Here is a 20,790-nt window from a genome sequence, read left to right as displayed (position 1 = left end):
ATATATCTAAATTGGTTCCAAGAGACAGCAAAGATTAGAAATCACATCGTGAGCTTAATTAGCCGGGTCATTGATAGCAACTGAATAAATTGATGGTAAACAAAGGAATAACCTATGTTTTATTTAAATAAAAACTGTTAATTCAACATATATCTATTAAGAGCCAACTATGTGTCAGACTGTTCTAGGCACTGGAAGTAACAGGACAAAACAGACAAAAATCCTGCCCTGAGCTGTTTGCAATTAGATGGAGACAATCACAGACCTTAATACGTTCCAGGCACTCTTCAATCAGTTTTACACATATTTCTTACGTAATTTTATGAGACGACTAGTATTATTACTTATTTTACTTAGTACCAATCTGAGAAATAGTATAGATAAGTTTGCCACGGCAACATATATAGTGAATGGCTCCAGAGCTGAGATTCTAATCTAGGCAGTCTCACTTCAGATGGATAAACACAGTAAATAAACTCCAGAGTGAAATAAAGTTAATAATTTTCAAGTTCTAATTAAATTCCTGGTGATATTTATGCCAGAGGAAGAATTAATTCTGCTGCTCTAATAGAAGGGATAACATTAATATCATCCATTATAATAAAGCCTAAGGAAGGAAAAAATAGACATAGTTTGCTAGTCAGGCTTATAGAAATCTCTATCATTTATAATAGCAGACAAAAAGGTCTTGTGAACCCACTAAGGCATGATTTAAAAGCCTAAATTCTGAAGTGATGGTAAAAGAGGCTCTGAGGCCATTGCTCAGTGTTTTCACTTCTAATTTATACAAAACTATAATGGGCTGATTTATTTAAGTTCTCAGACTTCACAAGGTAAGGAGGAGAAATTTCAACAAGGAAAGGATTCCTTAGACAGGAAAATGGAGAACAACAGTGTAGGTGACAGCATGCCACTAAGAAAAGAGTAAGAAAACAAGTGTATTATTACAAGGAATAGCACACAAATTCACAAAGATGAACTTATTAACCAAGTCTTCTTCTAGTTCAACTGTCAATCTTAAAATATCAGATTAGGCAGGTACAGTTTTAAAAGGCAAGAAAAGAAGAAATATAGCCATATCTTCAGGTATTAATCATGGGATAAAGAGAGAGAAAAAGGGAGAAAGAGAGAGAGTTTTGCTGGTGCTTCTAAAGTAAACTATCAAATACTACTTTGCAAAGGACAAAAGTGGTCATATTTTCCTAAATACAATACTGGACCAAAGGTCAGATTAAATAAATCAAAGTATATCAATCATGCATACATTCATATTTAACACATTTAAGCATTAAAATGATTATTTATGTTAGCCTCTAGAAGTAGTTACATAAAACAGAATATCATATCTTGATTGCTGAATTGGGTCACAATTCAAATGGCACTTGCATCATGGGTACCTCAGCCCTTACCAAGTATCTATTACAACCTTCTAGCTGGAATTTCTGCTGCAGCCTGAAAATGTTGGAGTGAGGAATCTAACTCTAGGAGATGAGAGGTGCTTCAATAAATCAAGGCCTGCCCTGGGAAACGTGAGCACTATGTACATTTTCATTTATAAAGGGCTAAATATGTTTTTTAGGAGATGTTCTCCTTTCAAGTACACAACAATTAACTATTATTTACTTTGTGCTTACATTGATATTCTTTCCCCACGGTTAATTAAATGAAAAAGAAAGGAAAAGAGAGGCTGAATCAGAGCATAGTTTGTTAAAAATGAATGTGCCAAAGAAAAGGGATTTGATTCCAAGTTTTGTGTGTGGTTAGGAGCCAATTTCGGAGAAGGCGATGGCACCCCACTCCAGTACTCTTGCCTGGAAAATCCCATGGACGGAGGAGCCTGCTAGGCTACAGTCCATGGGGCCGCTAAGAGTCAGATACGACTGAGCGACTTCACTTTCACTTTTCACTTTTCACTTTCATGCATTGGAGAAGGAAATGGCAACCCACTCCAGTGTTCTTGCCTGGAGAATCCCAGGGACGGGGGAGCCTGGTGGGTTGCTGTCTATGGGGTCTCACAGAGTCGGACACAACTGACACAACTTAGCAGCAGCAGCAGGACCCAATTTATTGGACTAAATTACAAACCACAAAATTGTGGTTTGCACTTCAGAAAAATGGCAATTTTAAACTCTAGACCTTGTAATAGTTGTCAGTACTGTATCATGTTGACACACTGCAAATACTAACTCCTGTTTAAGACTTTTATTAGAGACCTAAATCCAACATGAGTCAAAAATAGCTGTTTCTTATCTTGGGATTTCAGACATTCAGAGTACTTTTAAATATACTGTTGCCATATTCTGGGACAATGTAGCTATATTATAAGGGAGGCATTTATTTTTTTGAGTAAGATAATACTGTAGTGTAACATATGTGAAGGAACTAAAAAAGCTGCACAAAATAAAATGTTGCTTAAGGAAAGACTAAAAGCCAACAAAACTTTTAAAATACAATTTTAATATAAAAGATAAAACATTTACTGAATCACCTCTGAATTCAAATCCTCTTGACACATGAGAAATGCATGTACAAAAAATGTCCTGCTGATATTTTATTTCTCAAAACTATTGAAAATATAATTTTCCCTCTCTAGTTCCGATGCTTTCAACATAGATTTTGTTAAACCCATATTTCCCATTCTGCATGATTAATATGCACTAATGAAATATCTTTGCAGAGGAAACAAATACTTACCATTTGTTTGCAGTGTTGAACTATGCTTTGTTTTTCTTCATCTTAATATTGATATGTATTGAATTGCCTATTAAACTCTCCAGTGACTTGAGAATTAAATCCATATTACATATTCTTTGACTGTGGAACTGTATACATATAATAATGCTTTTCTAAACCTGTTCATATTTAACATTTGACTTAAACACACAAAACAATGCTTAGTACGCAGATTGTTACATAGTCACTGAATTTTCAGTGAAAATCTAGATAACTAGATCTGAAATCTAGTTATCATTTTGCTGTGTCGTCCACACTGTCATAACTCTATCTGGATACCATATCTGATTGCTGTTTCCTTATGGTTCCAAAATGAAAAAGACATAAACATTACAATTTTCAACAGGTTGAGCTAATTCTAAGCCTGAAAGACAAAATGCAGTGAGGCAGGACTTTAGTTAAGTATTCATGATCAACACCAAGAGAAATAGAAAGATAGATACAGTTAAGAATAGAAGGAGTTTTACTTCTTTTCACCCATTTCGTACCTCTCAGACAGTTATCTTAGTGGATTCAATCCCAGGGAAATTTATAAGAACCTATATCACACTATTTGTTTTTCTAACAGCTTGTTCATTTACTTCCTGTTGTGTCTTTTCCCTTCCACTTTGAAAATATATATTTTAATTTGTACTCAATATGTGATAATCATTTTTTTTTCCTCTAATTTTATTTTATTTTATTTTATTTTTTTTAAACTTTACATAATTGTATTAGTTTTGCCAAATATCAAAATGAATCCGCCACAGGTATACATGGGGAACACATGTATACCTGTGATAATCATTTTGAAAAAATTTCTTACTTATGGTTACTTAGTAAGTCAAACTATATGAAATTGCCTATATTTTACCATTTTAGAACTATACACTATTTTTGGTAAAACAAAGTAAACCTATCTTGCCAGATTCTACTAAAGACAAACCACTACCTAATAGTATTTTACTTGACTAAAAATTCTGCCTCTTGCTTGGCTGTGCACAACGTTGCAATGCAAAATCAAACTGCAACTTAAGAGTAGCTTCAGACAAGCGTCGTATCTATTACTGCCAAAAAATTGTACACCAGTTTATTGATCATTTTCCTTTTTGTCAAAGCAGGGAAATAGGTACCATTAACTGAGGAAATCAGTCCTGGGTGTTCACTGGAAGGACTGATGTTGAAGCTGAAACTCCAATATTGTGGCCACCTGATGCAAAGAGCTGACTCATTTGAAAACACCCTGATGTTGGGAAAGATTGAAGGCAGGAGGAGAAGGGGACGACAGAGGATGAGATGGTTGGATGGCATCACTGACTCAATGGACATGAGTTTGGGTAAACTCCGGGAGTTGGCGATGGACGGGGAGGCCTGGTGTGATGACGTTCATGGGGTCACAAAGAGTCGGACATGACTGAGCGACTGAACTGAACTGAACTGAACTGAACAAGAGGACGAGGCTACTATCCATAAATCTCTAGTACACAGTGTGTCTATCAGAAATCAATAATGTTGACTTTACCACACAATCACTCGATAGTATGTGATTGAAGGGTGCAGTCAAAAAAAATGGTCATGTAGTACAATATACGAAGTAGGGAAGAGTGACTAAAAGGACCTAAAAGAAAGAAACACTGCTCGAAACATGAACTAAGGCATATTACTAAACAATTGGACATACCTATTTTCTATAGCAATAGAACAGTAGCAAGAAAATGAAGAAGAGTATGTTGTTTCAAAAAAAAAAAAGTGTCTTCTAGAACAGATGTTGCAAAAAAAAAGAAAATGGAGGGAAAAGCCAAAATCTTTGTGATGCTCTGGAAATAAGTGCCCCAAAAGCAAACCGAAAGTACAAGCTGCATCTAGACTTACAGTCAAAGTCTAGACTTAAAGTCAAATTTCTGATCAACTATCATTATGCTCCAATTCATCTCTCTCATTTTAGTCCCTGTAACAATACCTGAGATACTCTACTCTCAGGATATGGACTACTGTGTGGATTGTCTTAATTTTCAAATTTAATTCAAAGCCTTTATGAACCAATGTGAATCTTTTAAATTCTGTCTAGATGTTGCTCAAATGATTGTATGAATTTAAATTAACAATGGCCGCAAGGCTAATCTTAGCCACATCACAGGATGTTAAATCCTATGAGAAGTGTGGTTAAGGTCAGAACTCTTTGAAAAAACAAATATTTCAGCATGACGTTTTAACAATAATATGTGTATTTCACCATACCAGAATATCAGTGGAAAAAAAGTCAGATATTTATGGCACATTCCTTCCCTCAACAAAAGTTGTTTGCATTTTTCCTGTTCTTTAAACTAGAAAATTTATTCTAGAAGTGTTCCCTGATGAGATAATAATCAATCTCTACTTCTTTTTAAAATTTACATTTACTTGGTACTGATTAGTATACTTGATTTTAAGAAAGGGTAGGAATATAAATTGTATCGATTTCTTCATTATAAGAGTAAGCACATTACCAAAAGGTTTTATAAAAATTTGGCAGAACTAATGTAAAAACTTACTCATTACTAATACACATATTAGTGATATGATATTTGGGGGCTTCCCAGGTGGCACTAGTGGTAAAGAATCCACCTGTCTATGTAGGAAACATAAGACACAGATTTGATCCCTGGGTTGGGAAGATCCCCTGGAGAAAGGCATGGCAACCCACTCCAGTATTCTTGCCTGGAGAATCCCATGGACAGAGGAGCCGGGTGGGTTACAGTCCACACGATTACAAAGAGTAGGATACAACTGAAGTAATGTAGCACAGCACAGCTAAATATGATAATTTACATTTAATGAGTATACAATATTTGATATTCACTTATTTCTGTAACCATTGAAAAAGTTGGAATTTGTGATTTAATATTTCTGCTGAAAAGTACAAAGTAGTCTATTGTAACACTGATACTTTCAGTAAGTAAAAAAGGACAACCAAAGGGCTAAATGAGATTTTGGAACTCCTCATTGATTTCTTCACAATGGTAATTTTTTTTTATCTAACAACCATAATACCACAATACTTAGAGCCCACCATTTTCCAGGCAATTTAAATACAATATCATTTAATCTTCAGTTTGTGTAATAAGGTAAAGTTCTATGGGGAAATGTGTACTTTTAAATGTCTTAGAGCTGGAGGCAGGACAATGACCAAGAATATATCTTCTCTTGAATGAGATGAAAACCTCTCTGCCAGTGACTTTTTGTAAACAAAATATTGAAGGCTCAAGATTTGCAAAAATTTTCTCAAGAAGGTTCATGAGTTCCATGGGTTATTTGTTTGCTATTTTTTCTCAAATAGTAAGTACAACAGCACAATGAGGTATTAATCTTATCAAATTCTGCAAGCCTGAAACTTGCCTGCATCAATGTTGGAGCTTAAGAGTATCTGTGTACATATAGGCTGTATCTACTTCTTTGTAGCCATCTCATTTCAACTAATTTTCCATTGATGTTAGTGTTACCATGCAAATAAAAATGAAATCTGAGAGTAAATATTCTCTTTCTATCAATCGATTATCCACCCATAGCACGCTGTCAACATGGCTTAGCAAAAAGCAGGTTCAAAGAGTCAAAGGACTTGGTCACACAAGTGGGGAGAGTCAGGATCTACACCTTGGTTTTTCTTACAAATGCTTCTTTATGTAGAGCTGCTTAAGGCTGCATGTGAACCAGTGTTAACAACTGACATTGAGACTCATGTTCCATACGAGGGTAGGCTGCATGTGAATTAGATTATTAAGCGGCCAATTATACTAGCTTGCTTGAGATTATAGGATGTGAGACCTTCATTGAGTCCAGGACAAACTTGGATGGTTAGAAACCTCAAGACCACTGATATAATCTATTTTAGGATTTTGGGTAAAAAAAAATATGGGATTAGCTACATGCACTTATGGAAATTATTGTATATCATCATGAGATCCAGTAATGTATTAAATCAACTTTGTCAGTGAATGATCATAAAAATATTCCAAACTACAAGTTGTACATGGCAAGTTCAAAACCATATAAGAACCTTAAAGTGCATTTCCAGCAACTGAATTATTATCTATAATAACACATTTCTCAGCAGTTTCACTAGAACAACAGAACCTTATTAAGTACTAAGCCAAGGTCTACAAATCTGCAATCTAAAATGAAAAATTAATTGTTCTAAAGTGTAAAAATTCTATTGTTTTATTTTAGCATGATCTCACCCAACTTGCTGAAAGAAATATCACATGACTTGAACTCCTTTACTCTTGTAAATAACTTTTAAATTGTTTAATTATAATTATAGTTTAATAGCATTTGAAGAATAACTGTGTAAAGCTGGGAAATATCAATGAATTGTTCTAGATGTTTGCTAAAATACAGACTATTTGACATACTTCAAAGTATTTGGTTAAGTTGTAAGGCAATATTTCTTTAGTGGCTCAGATGGTAAAGAATCTGCCTGGGATGCAGGAGACCTGGGTTTTATTTCTGGGTAGGGGAGATCAACTGGAAAAGTGAATGGCAACCCACTCCAGTAGTCTGGAGAATTCCATAGACAGAGGAGCCTGGTAAGCTATAGACCATGGGATTGCAAAGAATCAGACATGACTGAGTAACCAACACTTTCACTTTTAAAAATAGGATTTCAATAATTTATACCCCTTTTATGATAGTGTTGCCTTTCATTTGATTAACAGTTTTTTTTTTCTTTTTTAATCTTTGCTTAGCTATCTACTATATCTGAGTTATGATGTCTTCTGGGCAAGTTAATAGTTTATGAGGAATATTGTATATAAGAGTTCATGCTGAGAGTCTAAGTTCACTTTGGATGTAGTAAACTTGAAAAATTCATTGCTAGGACAATAAAATGTACAGGTGTAGAGAGATCCCAGAAATATGCATACTTCCTGGTACTATGGTAATAGAATTTTGGAAAATTTGGGTCACATTGTTATTCAGAAAATCGTCTCAGACAGACCAAAGTTGAAGCCCCATAATGACCATTGCTTCTGTCCCCAGATTCACTGCATACTCAAGATCTGTATGCTCATATTATGAAGCTACATTAATGAGGATAGGGCATATATAGGTTCAATTACCATAGGAAATGATGGAGCACTCAGACGAAAAATCTGTTACATATCAACAAAAGTGCAAGTTTATTTAATTCCTTATCATTTTCAAAGAATAGTATTTTATATTTCTGATAAACATTTTGTCAATTATAGTTTGATGGAAATATGACAGAAGAAGTATTCATTCTTATAGATTTTCCTGGAGAATAGTAGTATTTAATTTATCCACTGATAAAAGTAATTTTTATTTGAAGACTAGTAATCAATGACTGAACCTATATACCATATCCTAGCAAAAATCTAAGATTCTTGTCCTCATCTCACCATGATTACTGATGATACTGATTTTATTCTTTATCTCCATTATCAAGGTTAACAGCCCAATGATGACTACTATTTATTGGATTTGTTATGTGCTGGAATCTCTAACAGTTTTTCATTTAAGGGCATTTACAGTCTATAAAACAAAATAATATGGATCTCTGTGTCATCTCTATTTTAAAGAGGGGAAAAACAAGTTTAGAGAAGCTAAATAAAATCTCCAATTTGAGAAAAACAAATATGAACCTTAGGCTTTTGAACTTCAAAATTCATGCAAGAGAGGTGTAGGAAACATCTCATTCTCTAATTATATGGCCTATCATTAAGATTGTACTAGTATTGCTTGTACTCTTTTGGTGTCTTTAGTAGTAAATACTGTTGTTTAGAAAACCTGCATTATGTATAATTTTAAAAAATCTGCTAAAGCATTCATATTCCCAAGATTTTACTATAAAAAATAAAACATTTTTTCCATTTCTTCTCCTTTTTCTTCCTTCTGTTTCTTCTTTTTCTTTTAATAAGTGGTGCTAATAACCTGTTTGGCTAGATGCTGTGGAGCTCACCTAAAGTAAAGAAGTTCAAATATACACACGGCTAAGAAATATTTATAAGGTTAGTACTCAGGTACAGATGACAGAGAAGCTTCCCCAGTCATTTCCTTTCATCTTTTTACTAGTTATATATGACAATGGGATATACTATTTTACAAGAGAAGGTGCTTATGTCCACACTATTCCTATTACAGACAACTCCATAAAATTCCAATAACTGAAGTATTATTTATTTAATCATAACACTTAGATAATTTAAATTCCTCTAAACATAGAAGATAACTACCATGAATAGATCACAGCATACACAACATTTTATGTTAGGTCTCACAAAAATTGCTGAGCATTACAACTGTTCTACAGGTTATATAAAATAATAAGAACAGATAATAGTTATATAATGAAGGGAACAGATGTTTCCTAACCTCTTTCTTTTTCCATGGTAAAATTTACTGGGATAGATTAGAGAGGAAAAAAATGGAGAAAGAAGAAAGAGAGAAAGCAGAAGAGAAGGAGGATGTAGATGTTTCCCGTATTTCTATAGTCAGTAATATTTTTGGGATGACTTGGTTCCTAGATGTAATACACATTTATGGAAAACATCCTAATTGGATAATTTTATAAATGCCAAATTTGAGCAGACTGAATCAGAAGACCTATATAATTTAGTAAAATTAGCCCCACCTGTTTCATTTCTTTATGGAATTCATCATAACCTCCCAAGTAGGTACAAAATATGTATTTCATCCTAAAATAACATGCTTAATTCTTATTTGCCCTTGAAATCATGTCATCAACATATAAGTGCTTGAAATATATTAAAATAAATTAAATCTGTTTAATTATAAATTATAGGTGTCCTCGTGTTAGAAATACACATAATCTGAGAAATTTCAGTTTATAGTTACCATAATAATGATATTTAAAAATATACTTTAATTTATTAATATTCTAAATTTTCAAATTTGAACAGGTTTATTTTAATAAACTATGAAAAATACAAGGACATTAAGAATTTACCAATCAAAAGGTAATATTCGTTTTCTTCCAAAAGGGAGTTGAAAAACTATCAAAATGATTTTTAGACCTTGCTATGAGGTTATGACAACTGAAAATCAACAAACATGCTATCTTATGTTTTATAAAATTCTATGAATTGTTCATGATGAGGTCTAAGACAGCTAGATTAGTATGATAATAATAATATTTATGTAACAGAAATTTTTTCATAGCATAGCAAGTAGTCAACAGAGACCAACAAATGATTGGATACTCCATGACAGATACATAATTTCAAGCTCTACCATGATGCTAATTCATAGTAAGAAAGTTAAGAAAACACATTATTGGTAAATCTATAGATGACACTGACTTTTAAAATGACACCTAGCAGTTGCTTATGACACCTAGTAGTTGCTTTTTTAAGCAGGTCTAGAATATTGATTTTTATCAATGGAAGTTTCTATTCACAAAATGTAAGAGTTTCATGGAAAACAGTCTGACAATAAAGACATTTGTTTTCCAAAGCATTTATATATGTTAAAATGTATACATTGCCAGGTCATTCCCTAGAAATTCTAATTCAGTAGGTGTGGAATAGGCTTAGGAATCTATACTACACGATGCAACTGTTCTGCTGAAAAACCTTTTAGAAACCCTCATCCACAGCAGACATTATTTCCATCTTCACATGCTTTATCATTTGGGCATTGTGCAAGTCCAGTCGATAGAGTGATTGAAATTTAAAAGTTTATTTGACTATAAAGATGTTAAAATGAAATTTTGTCTATACAAAATATACATTTTTAGTAAATTATTTGATCTCTATACAAAAATTATTAATATTTCCAAAGTTATACTTTCCTAAGTATATTACAAAGGAGATTAATCAAACATTACAGTATTTATAATAGAATATCTTTTCCCTCAAAAGTTACACATTTTCCTTGACATTGTGTACACTAAGAAGTGTGAGAACTTTTTATTTAGAAATTCACAAGAAGGAAAACGTAAAAATACCTGACTCTCATATTGGTTATGGCAGTGGTGACTTAGGATCTCCTGATGGTAGTAAAACTATGGACTTATTTGTTAGTTTACAGGCCAATTTGCATGGAGATGATGAAAACTTATTTGAAATTCATGGACTCTTCTAACTTTGAGTACAACCAGAGGGGAAATGTGCTTAAGCAAACCTGATTTGCATATGAAAAATTCAAAAATTCACCAGGCACATGACATACCTGATTATGTCAACACAGAATCAAACAAGGTACAAGTTTATATTTTTCTATTTGGTTATTTACCATAACTCTGAAGCTCATTTTGTAATGACTGTCAACCTAAATGTTGTGAAATACTTATAAAAGAGAATATTCAAAATATTCATAAAAGAGAATAATAGTTTGTTTGTTCAGTCTAGACATATAATATTTTTGCTTAAAAAATAATGGACCAGAAAGTGATCTTGTGTTCTTCGTGGGACAGGTAGTTAAATCTCTGCTTTCTGAGCTAATGATTGCTAAAAATTATCTTGGAAATAGTCATCCAGCTGCTTTACAAGACTTTAGGAGTTGGAAAGCCTATTACTTCTTGTGATAATCTTTTCCTTTCCACTTTAGGATAAATCATTTATTTCTAATAAAACACTATGGCTGAGATTTAAGTTCATTTTCTCAGATCCACAAAAAGATCTGAATAGCTAGTCAGTCTCCTATTTTAAAATAACCCTTCAAACATTGGGACCAAGCCTATCTCCATCTCTTCTTAGCTGTGGAAATTGGAAAGTAATAAAATTACACATATGTTCAGCATAAAAAAAAAATACAATTTTATTGTACTTTAATCTTTAAGAATTTTTGTTTGTCTTACTTCAGTTCATCCTCAAAACAACCCAATGAGGATACTTTTTAAATCAAAAATTTTGTTTTTTTTTAATTTTCATTTTATATTGGAATATAGTTGATGAACAAGCTTCTGTTAGTTTCAGATGTAGAGCAGAATGATTCAGGTATACATATATATCTATTCTTTTCAAATCCTTCTCCCATTTATATGTTATTATACAGTTCTGAGCAGAGTACTTTGTGAGATATAGTAGGTCCAAATGAAAATATTTTAATTGCTGTAGGCCAGTTTGTTATGTGTCAGGTGATGGGAAAACACGTGACTAAAACAACTCACCTGTTTACATCTAAGTAGTTATAAAGGTAAACTTAAATGATAAGCATTAAATACTTTTAAAATTAATAAAGCACTTCTCAAATGCAAGGCTATAACATAAGTAATAATATATCCACTATCACGCTATTCCTCATTTCACTGAATTGAAGAAATATTCACACACATTGAGATATGGTGAAGTCAGCTTGGCTTACACATGATCTGGCTTGAACTAGAACACCCTGTCTTATCATCTGTCAACATGCACTGTACATTTGCCTTAATCATTAATAAAAAGGATGCGTTTAAAAATCAAAATGGAGTAACTATGGTTCAGGCATCCAGGATGGAGCCGAGGGGTCTCTTCATTTTCTGCCATTAAAGTAGTATCATCTGCATATTTGAGGTTGTTGGTATTTCTCCCTACAATCTTGATTCCAGTTTGAGTTTCCTCCAGCCCAGCATGGAAGTTAAAAAAGCAGATGTACTCTGCATAGAATTAAATAAGCAGAGTGACAATATACAGCCTTGTTGTACTTCTCTCCCAATTTTGAACAAGTTGGTTGTTCCATGTCTGATTGTAACTGTTGCTTCTTGACCTGCATATAGGTTTCTCAGGAGACACATACAGTGTTCTGGTGTTCCCATCTCTTTAAGAATTTTCCATAGTTTCTTGTGATCCACACACCCAAAGGCTTTAGCATAGTCAACGAAACAGAAGTAGATGATTTTCTGGAACTCCCTTGCTTTCTCCATGATCCAAAGGATATTGGCAATTCAATCTCTGGTTCCTCCAACTCTTCAAAACCAAGCTTGTGTATCTGGAGGTTCTCAGTTCACATACTGCTGAAACCTAGCTTGAAGGATTTTGAGCATAACGTTGCTAGCATGCGAAGTGAGCAAATTGTATAATAGTTTGAACATTCGTTGGCATTTTGGCATCCCTTCTTTGGGACTGGAATGAAAACCGACCTTTTACAGGTCAAAGTATGAGCACACAATTTTTTCATCTTTCCAAAAAGCCCTAGATTTAATATTCTACCAAATGAGTAGATGGAGTTGCTAACTACTAGCTCATTGTCAGAGGAACAAATAAGTGTGTCCCTTAGTGTATTCTTTATACATTAACTCATAAATCCTTTCCTATAACTTTATGAGTTTATGAGGAAACTAGGGCAAAGAAGAGTAAAGTAACTTGATCAACAAGATCTAATAAGAGCTAATAAGTGGCAGACCCAGGACCTAAACTGAAGAAAACCAAACCCTACAGTTTTCAAGGTTTTTGTTAATGGGTAAAGCACTTTTTAAAGTACTATACTTTTAATATAATAACACAGGATCAAAAACTCATTAATTGCCACTGAAAATTTCTCAAAATTCATTCAAATTCTAATTTATTATGGTGATTTTTTATATACAAACTTAAAAAAGTGGCTCATTCACATGCTCTCTCTTTGCTCTTTCATTCAAGCATTTCTTCTCAACATGTTTGCAATTATTCTGAGGTCTATATTACTAAACATAGGCTAACTTAAGTAGAAATCTTGTTAATGTTTTGACATTTTCTACAAAAATAATTTCCTAAAAATACCTACCTGAAATTACCAATTAGCTTTCTTGACATTAAACATAGTAAGGGAAAGGCTCTTTTACTCAGCTTTGGAATCACAAAACACTTTTAGCAACTTGGAGCATAAATTTTCATATGAAAAATCTAGTATTTCTCTGAAATTTCTTTGAACAAAATACAGGCTGATTTGTGATATCTAGGTAAGCATTATTTTAAGGAATTATAATTTGATTTGCTATATAAACAAAAACCCTACATGGGAGTCTATTGCAGTTAAATTTTACAGTTTCCAATTATAAAAAATTTTTAATGTATCACAGAATTTTCTGGAAAGAAAAGACACTGTTCCTACATATACTATAGAAATCATTTGGTCTGTTAAAAAGTTATAAAGACTTTTAAAACATTTGTTGTGGATAATGAACATAAAACATTCAGATTGTAGTTCCATACCTGTTTTATTGGAAAGTCTAAATGACACCATCTTATCAGGGATATTACATACATTCCTCACTGAAGCAATGCAGCTATAATTAGCATAGTCCTGTGGTCGAAGATTCTTTAGTTTTAAAATCTTCGTTTCACCCTGAAAATGTAGAAAAAGTCATTAGAAAAAGTCAGTGGTAACCGAATTAATAAATGGATGAATCATGACACTGTATTTTAAATCATATTATCAGAATATGGAAGATTGTCATTTATTTAAGAAAAATGCCCTAAATATTAAAAATATATTGCTTTTAAAAATCATACTGCCATGTGCTTGGAGATAAAAGCTAACAAACAGCAATGAAAATTCATAACAATTTCTTTGCAAACCAGCTTCCTAAGGGGAGGATCTATTCCTGGTGGTAGTCATGCAAATTATTATGCAAAGATCAGAACAGTGTACTTAATAATGGAGTCTATTCAACAAACAGTGTAATCTATGCAGACTTCAACATGAAATGTTATGAAAGAAAAGGATTCTGAAGATGAGACAATAAATGAAACACTGTTGGTAGAACAAAGTTAATGAAGTCAATCTAATAGTAGATAATTAAATTTATATACATAAATATTTTGTGTATATGGAGCAACGGCAGATGATAGATCTAAAACTGCATTTAAAGAGTTTTCATGATGTTTTTATATTATTTTTGTTCTTGTTACTTTACGTTCAGGACTTTAAATCTCCTGAGTAAATCTGCAGGATTGCAGATAAATTCAAATTAGGCAAGTTGCCAAAAATGTCTTATCCACTCTTGATGAACCAAAAAGCCCATACAAAAACACTGAAATTATGCAAAAGATAAAAAGAACCACCAACAACAATAAGATGATGAAAAAAACTTGCCCAATTCAAATAAGGTCTCCTGGGATTTTTTTCTTTACCAGCTAAAGTTATTAATGCATCTCTCAAAATAGTTCCTCTCACAAGTAACTTAATTATGGAGATGGTAAAAATGTCTCCCAATGACATCTTATTTGGTATAGCAATTTTCAAAATGTTAATTTTTCCAGATAACATCTGTACAGAACCATGTGTTTCTTTTATTTTACTTAAGGACTTCATTCAAGTCCTAAAAATTGCAATACTTTCATACATTATTCAAAAGAATCAGAATACTTAGTGATTTAATACGTAAGACATGGCCTATTCATTTGCCAACAAAAAGAAAAGAAACACACCCCACACACAAAACAAGCATAGGCAGGTACATGGTGTTTTCGAATATTCTTCAGTGTGTATAGGCATTTGGCTAACTCCTTTCATTCACTGGTAAAATTCAGTCTTAAAACAGTCACACCTTAAAACAATATTTTCCTCTCTAGGATAAATAATAATCATATCTTAAATTTTTTTGTATGAAAGACATTGCATTTTTTCTGTATAAGCAGATGCAAATACACCCCACAGAATACACAAAGAGTCAGTGTGTGTTGTTCTAGAATTTATATTTAAAACATGTTCTCAATATATTACAGAGCTTTCATATTATCTATATACAATGCATATAAAAGTGTGCTTAGTTAGAAAGCATAGAGGAAGAATATACTAGAACCAGTTGACTCAGATAATTTTTTGAACAAGATACTACGTCTTCCTCCTCGTACCTCTGAATATCATTGCTTAGATTTCTTTACTTCTCTTTCTCCCCTTAACACTTGACTGTTGGTATTCTCTGGAATTGTATTTGTTTCACAGTTAATCACACTTTATAAAATTTCCTTAAATGATTTTATCCTTGCTGATGAATTTATACTGCAAGCCCTATATTCCTGCCTTTTTTTTTTAATTTTATTTTATTTTTAAACTTTACATAATTGTATTAGTTTTGCCAAATATCAAAATGAATCCGCCACAGGTATACATGTGTTCCCCATCCTAAACCCTCCTCCTTCCTCCCTCCCCATACCATCCCTCTGGGTCGTCCCAGTGCACTAGCCCCAAGCATCCAGTATCCTGCATCGAACCTGGACTGGCAACTCGTTTCTTACATGATATTTTACATGTTTCAATGTCATTCTCCCAAATCTTCCCACCCTCTCCCTCTCCCACGGAGTCCATAAGACTGTTCTATACATCAGTGTCTCTTTTGCTGTCTCGTACACCGGGTTATTGTTACCATCTTTCTAAATTCCATATATATGCGTTAGTATTCCTGCGTTTTTCTTCAAGTCTTTATCTCTATTCCAGAACTGTCTCAATTTCAGATGTATAAAGCAAAGTTTTTACGTGTATTTTGTCTATTTTTATGTCTGTAGATACCTAAAACTCAACATATCCCGAAACAGACTTCAAGTCTCTTCCTCTAAATCTACTCTTTTTTTTTTTAGCAACAGGAATCTTAGATTTTCAATTATTATTTCATATTCATATATTCAGTATCTCCATCTCAGATTCTCTTATTGACCTTGCAACACATCCAATCTTGAACATTTTTTATTTATATTTAAATATAATGCTCTAAGCCCAACATTCAGCTGAGAAATTTGATTGTGCTTAGTATAGCTTAAGAATCCAAGCAAATACGATCATCTAATCTAGAATCAGGACTTTTTTTTTTAAACATGGAAATCTGATTATGCCCTCTCTCTGCTTAAATCAAAAGAATGCCATGTTATTGTTCTTAAAAATAAACATAATAATTCTTAACATGACTGTCAAGCCTTTGTGACCTGCATTTGCCTCACCTCTCCTGTCTCCTCTCATTTTCCTAATGTCTTCCACATATTCAGCTTCTTGTGGCCACAGACCCTCTGCACATGCCTGGTTCCTTACTTTATGCATAACAAATTTTGTCTCATTCTTCAATCCCAACACTCCTCAGTTCCACAGGTAAGTCTTTCCTTACTTTCTGGAAAAAGAGGAATCCTTTTTTGTGAGGTCTGCTTATATCTTGTTATAACACAGTTTCTTTTTTCCACTTATTTTGGTAATGGATTTATTTTCTGCCATACTCCCCCCTTGCTAGTAAGGGGGGAGATTATGTCTGTCTTGTTCTCAGTAGTATGTCCTAAGCACCTGCTGCTGCTGCTGCGAAGTCGCTTCAGTCGTGTCCGACTCTGTGCGACCCCATAGATGGCAGACCACCAGGTTCCCCCGTCCCTGGGATTCTCTAGGCAAGAACACTGGAGTGGGCTGCCATTTCCTTCTCCAATGCAGGAAAGTGAAAAGTGAAAGTGAAGTCGCTTCAGTCATGTCCGACCCTTAGCGACCCCATAGACTGCAGCCCACCAGGCTCCTCTGTCCATGGGGTTTTACAGGCAAGAGTACTGGAGTGGGTTGCCATTTCCTTCTCCAGTCCTAAGCACCTGGCAGAGGATTTATCATAGGTGAGATACTTTTTAAACAAATTCTTTTGCAATTAAAAGTACTATGAATACTTATATTTCACCACTCAATGTTTTGCTTATACATATTTATTTCCCCAGAATTTATTTCCGCTTGGTGCCTGATATGAATTCAATAGACATTAATAAATATAGTCAGTATCCTAAAATGAACCAGGCAGTGATAACAATTCTTAAATATATAAAAGAATAAATGATGCCATTTAGATGCATATTTGATGATAAAGTCTCTTTATTTACATAGAATTGATTATATTCTGCCAGTGTTCCTTGTTTCTGTTTCCACTGGCAAATTATATTTAATCCATATTTTATGGATATTTTTTCAACACTTCACTGAAACTTTCAGTGTCACTAATAATCTCTTTTGTTAAAATTTAATAAATCTTAATAAATCTTCATTTCCTTTTTATGTGTGTATACTTCTCCACTTCCTTCTAATACTTTAGATTACCTTTGCTATTTTGACAGCAGCTTGTGTGTAGGTACAAAATTATAAATAAAATAGAGACATTTTAGTTACATTTATTTCATTTTCTATTATACAAATTTTAGTCTGCAAACTTCTACTATTACTACTTTTCTAAACCAGTCTGATGCATTATCATGGTTTCAATTAGCACTTATGTATAGATACCTAACAAATTTCTAAGCCAAAACACACACACTTTTGGGAAAAATGGCCAATTGTATTGCAATTAATGAAATTCTGCTTTTCCAAAATTTTCCTTTCTTTTTAGTTGCAATGTTTGCTAGCCATTACTTTACACTCTTGCATTTGAGTGTCTCCACATCCCATCTGGATCTCTTAAGATATTCTATCTTGGTTTTCTAATTCTTTCTGACTCTTCTTTTTATTGTTATTTTCCTTTACTGACTTCTACTCTTCCTGCAATACAGAGCTCCTACCCCCAAAAAAGCCACTTCATATTTTGCCAACAAACAAGTTAGACTTGTCTCTCATTTCCAGATTGAATTTGTTCTCTCTTGGATTCCCCTTGACCTCTCTATGAATGTCCTCGCCCACCATTTCTATTTATAACTCTGACCTCTGACCTCATCTATGTATTTTGATAACTGCCTGACAAAGATTTTCATCAGCAAGACATAGAAGGTCATACAAACTCAATGAGCTCATCATTGCACTCTACTTACACTTACTGCCTCACCTCATATAAATTTTCTCTTCTGACATTCTGCTACATTTTAATGATCACCACCATCATTTTCCCCTATTCCAGACTCAAGACTCTTGTCATAATTCACTCTTCACTGTCTCTCATTACTTCACATTCAATGGCATCAAATGCCTTAGATTATTTTTTAGTTTTTCTTTTATAAATGGCCTTTACTCTTCAATCTGTAGGCATATTATTTGCTGTAGACTCTCATCAACCATGAATTTAACAAACACAGCTTGAGTGTCTATTTTGGCTAAAGTAAAGTACTGCCCACTATTGAGAATTGCTGTTCTACTTTATTCTAATCACTCTGCATACTCCCACCATACGCATCATCATCATGTCATTGTCATGTTGCTGATGCTGCTGCTAAGTCACTTCAGTCGTGTCTGACTCTGTGCAACCCCATAGACAGCAGCCCTCCAGGCTCCCCGTCCCTGGGATTCTCCAGGCAAGAACACTGGAGTGGGTTGCCATTTCCTTCTCCAATGCATGAAAGTGAAAAGTGAAAGTGAAGTCTCTCAGTCGTGTCTGACTCTTAGCGACCCCATGGACTGCAGCTTACCAGGCTCCTCCATCCATGGGATTTTCCAGGCAAGAGTACTGGAGTGGGGTGCCATTGCCTTCTCTGATGTCATGCTAGAAAACCCTGAATAGCTTTCCTACTCTGAAAGTTTATTTCAAAAACCTTCAGTGGCTCATTTGAGACTCCATGAAGTCCAAGAAAATTTTTACTTTTTTTCCTTATTCCTCACACAAACTAATTTATTATGTATTCATTTATTATTTTTATTTAATATTTATTCACACCAAGTTAGTTCATCATTATTTTAAGATGACTTTTCATAATTTTAAACTCTGCTGTTGTTTTTTTTTTTTTTTTAAAGAAAACTACTGCTTGATATGAATCTTTTTAAGGTGTAATAAACTGAAGTGCAGTTCAAAAAAAAGTTGTATCTACTCTGTAAAGTCTATTTTTTTGTAAATATATTATATACATTATTGAAGTACAGTTGACTTACAATGTTTCAGGTGCACAGCAGCATCATAGGTTATTACAAGATATTGACTAGAGTTCCCTGTGCTATACAGTAAACCTTTGTTGCCTGTTTCATATCTATTTTTTTAAATTAGAAATCTAGCATTCTATTCATACAAAGTCAAACAAGCCAAGTCTTTTCTGACCTTCTCAGAAGTAAATTCTCTTTCTTTGTAACTTCTATTACATTTTTATACCAAAATATCTATTTATAACTCATTATTTAGTATTTGGTTGTAAGTTATTACTCAACGTGATGAAATGTTCTTTAACTGAATCATGAGACCCCCTAGGGGCAGAGTCATCTTATATCACTCAGAATACTGAATAGGGAGCCTTTTGTATCATTGCTTAATAAATATATGTTGATTGACAGGATGTACTTAAAATTGGTCTTCCCACTGATCATATTCTACAAGAAGTAAGGTGTTCATAGTGTATAATTATAATGACTCAAAAATAAAATGTACAAAAACATAAAATCTACAAAAATTAGACCACATTTTCCCACCGCACATTCTACCCTTTGCTTATGATGTTGTATTTCTTACAACATTCCCCTGACTTTCTCTGCCCTTTCTATAATACTTGCCACATTAATAATCAATTGGAAACTTATTAACTTATTAATAATCAATTGGAAAATAGATAGCTAGTGAGAATCTGCTGTAAAGCCCAAGGACCTCAGCTCAGTGCCCTGTAATGAATTAGATGGATGGGATGGGAGGAGGAAGGGATGTCCAAAGGGGAGAGATATATGCATATATAAAGATGGTTTACTTCAGGTTCAATCCCTGAGTTGGGAAGATCTCCAGGAGTAGGAAATGGCAACCTGCTCCAGTATTCTTGCCTGGAAAGGTCCATGGACAGAAGAACCTGGAGGGCTACAGTCCATGGGATTGCAAAGAGTCAGATATGACTGAGCACACACATACACACACACAGCAGAAACTAATGCAACACTGTAAATCAATTATAGTCCAATAAAAATTTAAAAAATAAAAGAATAGATCCAACTTATTGTTCTGAACATAATGTGTTCAGTAAAAATTTCTGAACCACGTTGACTCTAATTTTAATAGTACGAATGAAAAAAATATTAATATTAGGGTAAGATGAACGATAGATTTAAGAAGCTGAGTTAGGGACCATCCACAGAAGAGTTGAACAGTCCACTATTAGTAAGCAAAGGTAAATAGGAAGCAAGCCCCAAGGGACTGATGAAACCATCAAGTACATTCAAACCAATAGCAATGAAGCTCTGGCCTTTAAAATAAAGAGGTCATTCTTCTAGTGAATGCATTCTTGAAATATTATATATACTTAAGTTCTTGTGGTTAGAAATGCT

General features: G+C 33.6%; 1 protein-coding gene across 2 annotated transcripts in view; it reads right to left on the bottom strand.

Annotated features, from left to right (window-relative positions):
* The window catches only part of MDGA2 (MAM domain containing glycosylphosphatidylinositol anchor 2), a 919,864-nt gene that overhangs the window by 336,431 nt on the left and 562,643 nt on the right, over positions 1-20,790 (bottom strand). For both annotated transcript variants that reach the window (XR_015133654.1, XM_086318927.1), the window contains exon 5: positions 13,839-13,971. Coding sequence is in view for 1 of the 2 variants with exons in the window: in XM_086318927.1 (XP_086175053.1) it covers positions 13,839-13,971 (133 nt within the window). In the remaining variant the exon portion in view is untranslated. The remainder of the gene's footprint in view (positions 1-13,838; positions 13,972-20,790) is intronic.

Source organism: Bos grunniens, chromosome 10 (assembly GCF_055505025.1).
Source record: "Bos grunniens cultivar Pamir isolate PY7600 chromosome 10, Bosgru_T2T1.0, whole genome shotgun sequence".
Classification (NCBI taxonomy): domain Eukaryota; kingdom Metazoa; phylum Chordata; class Mammalia; order Artiodactyla; family Bovidae; genus Bos; species Bos grunniens.
Note: the sequence above shows the minus strand (reverse complement) of the source record. Positions and strands in the feature narration are given on the sequence as shown.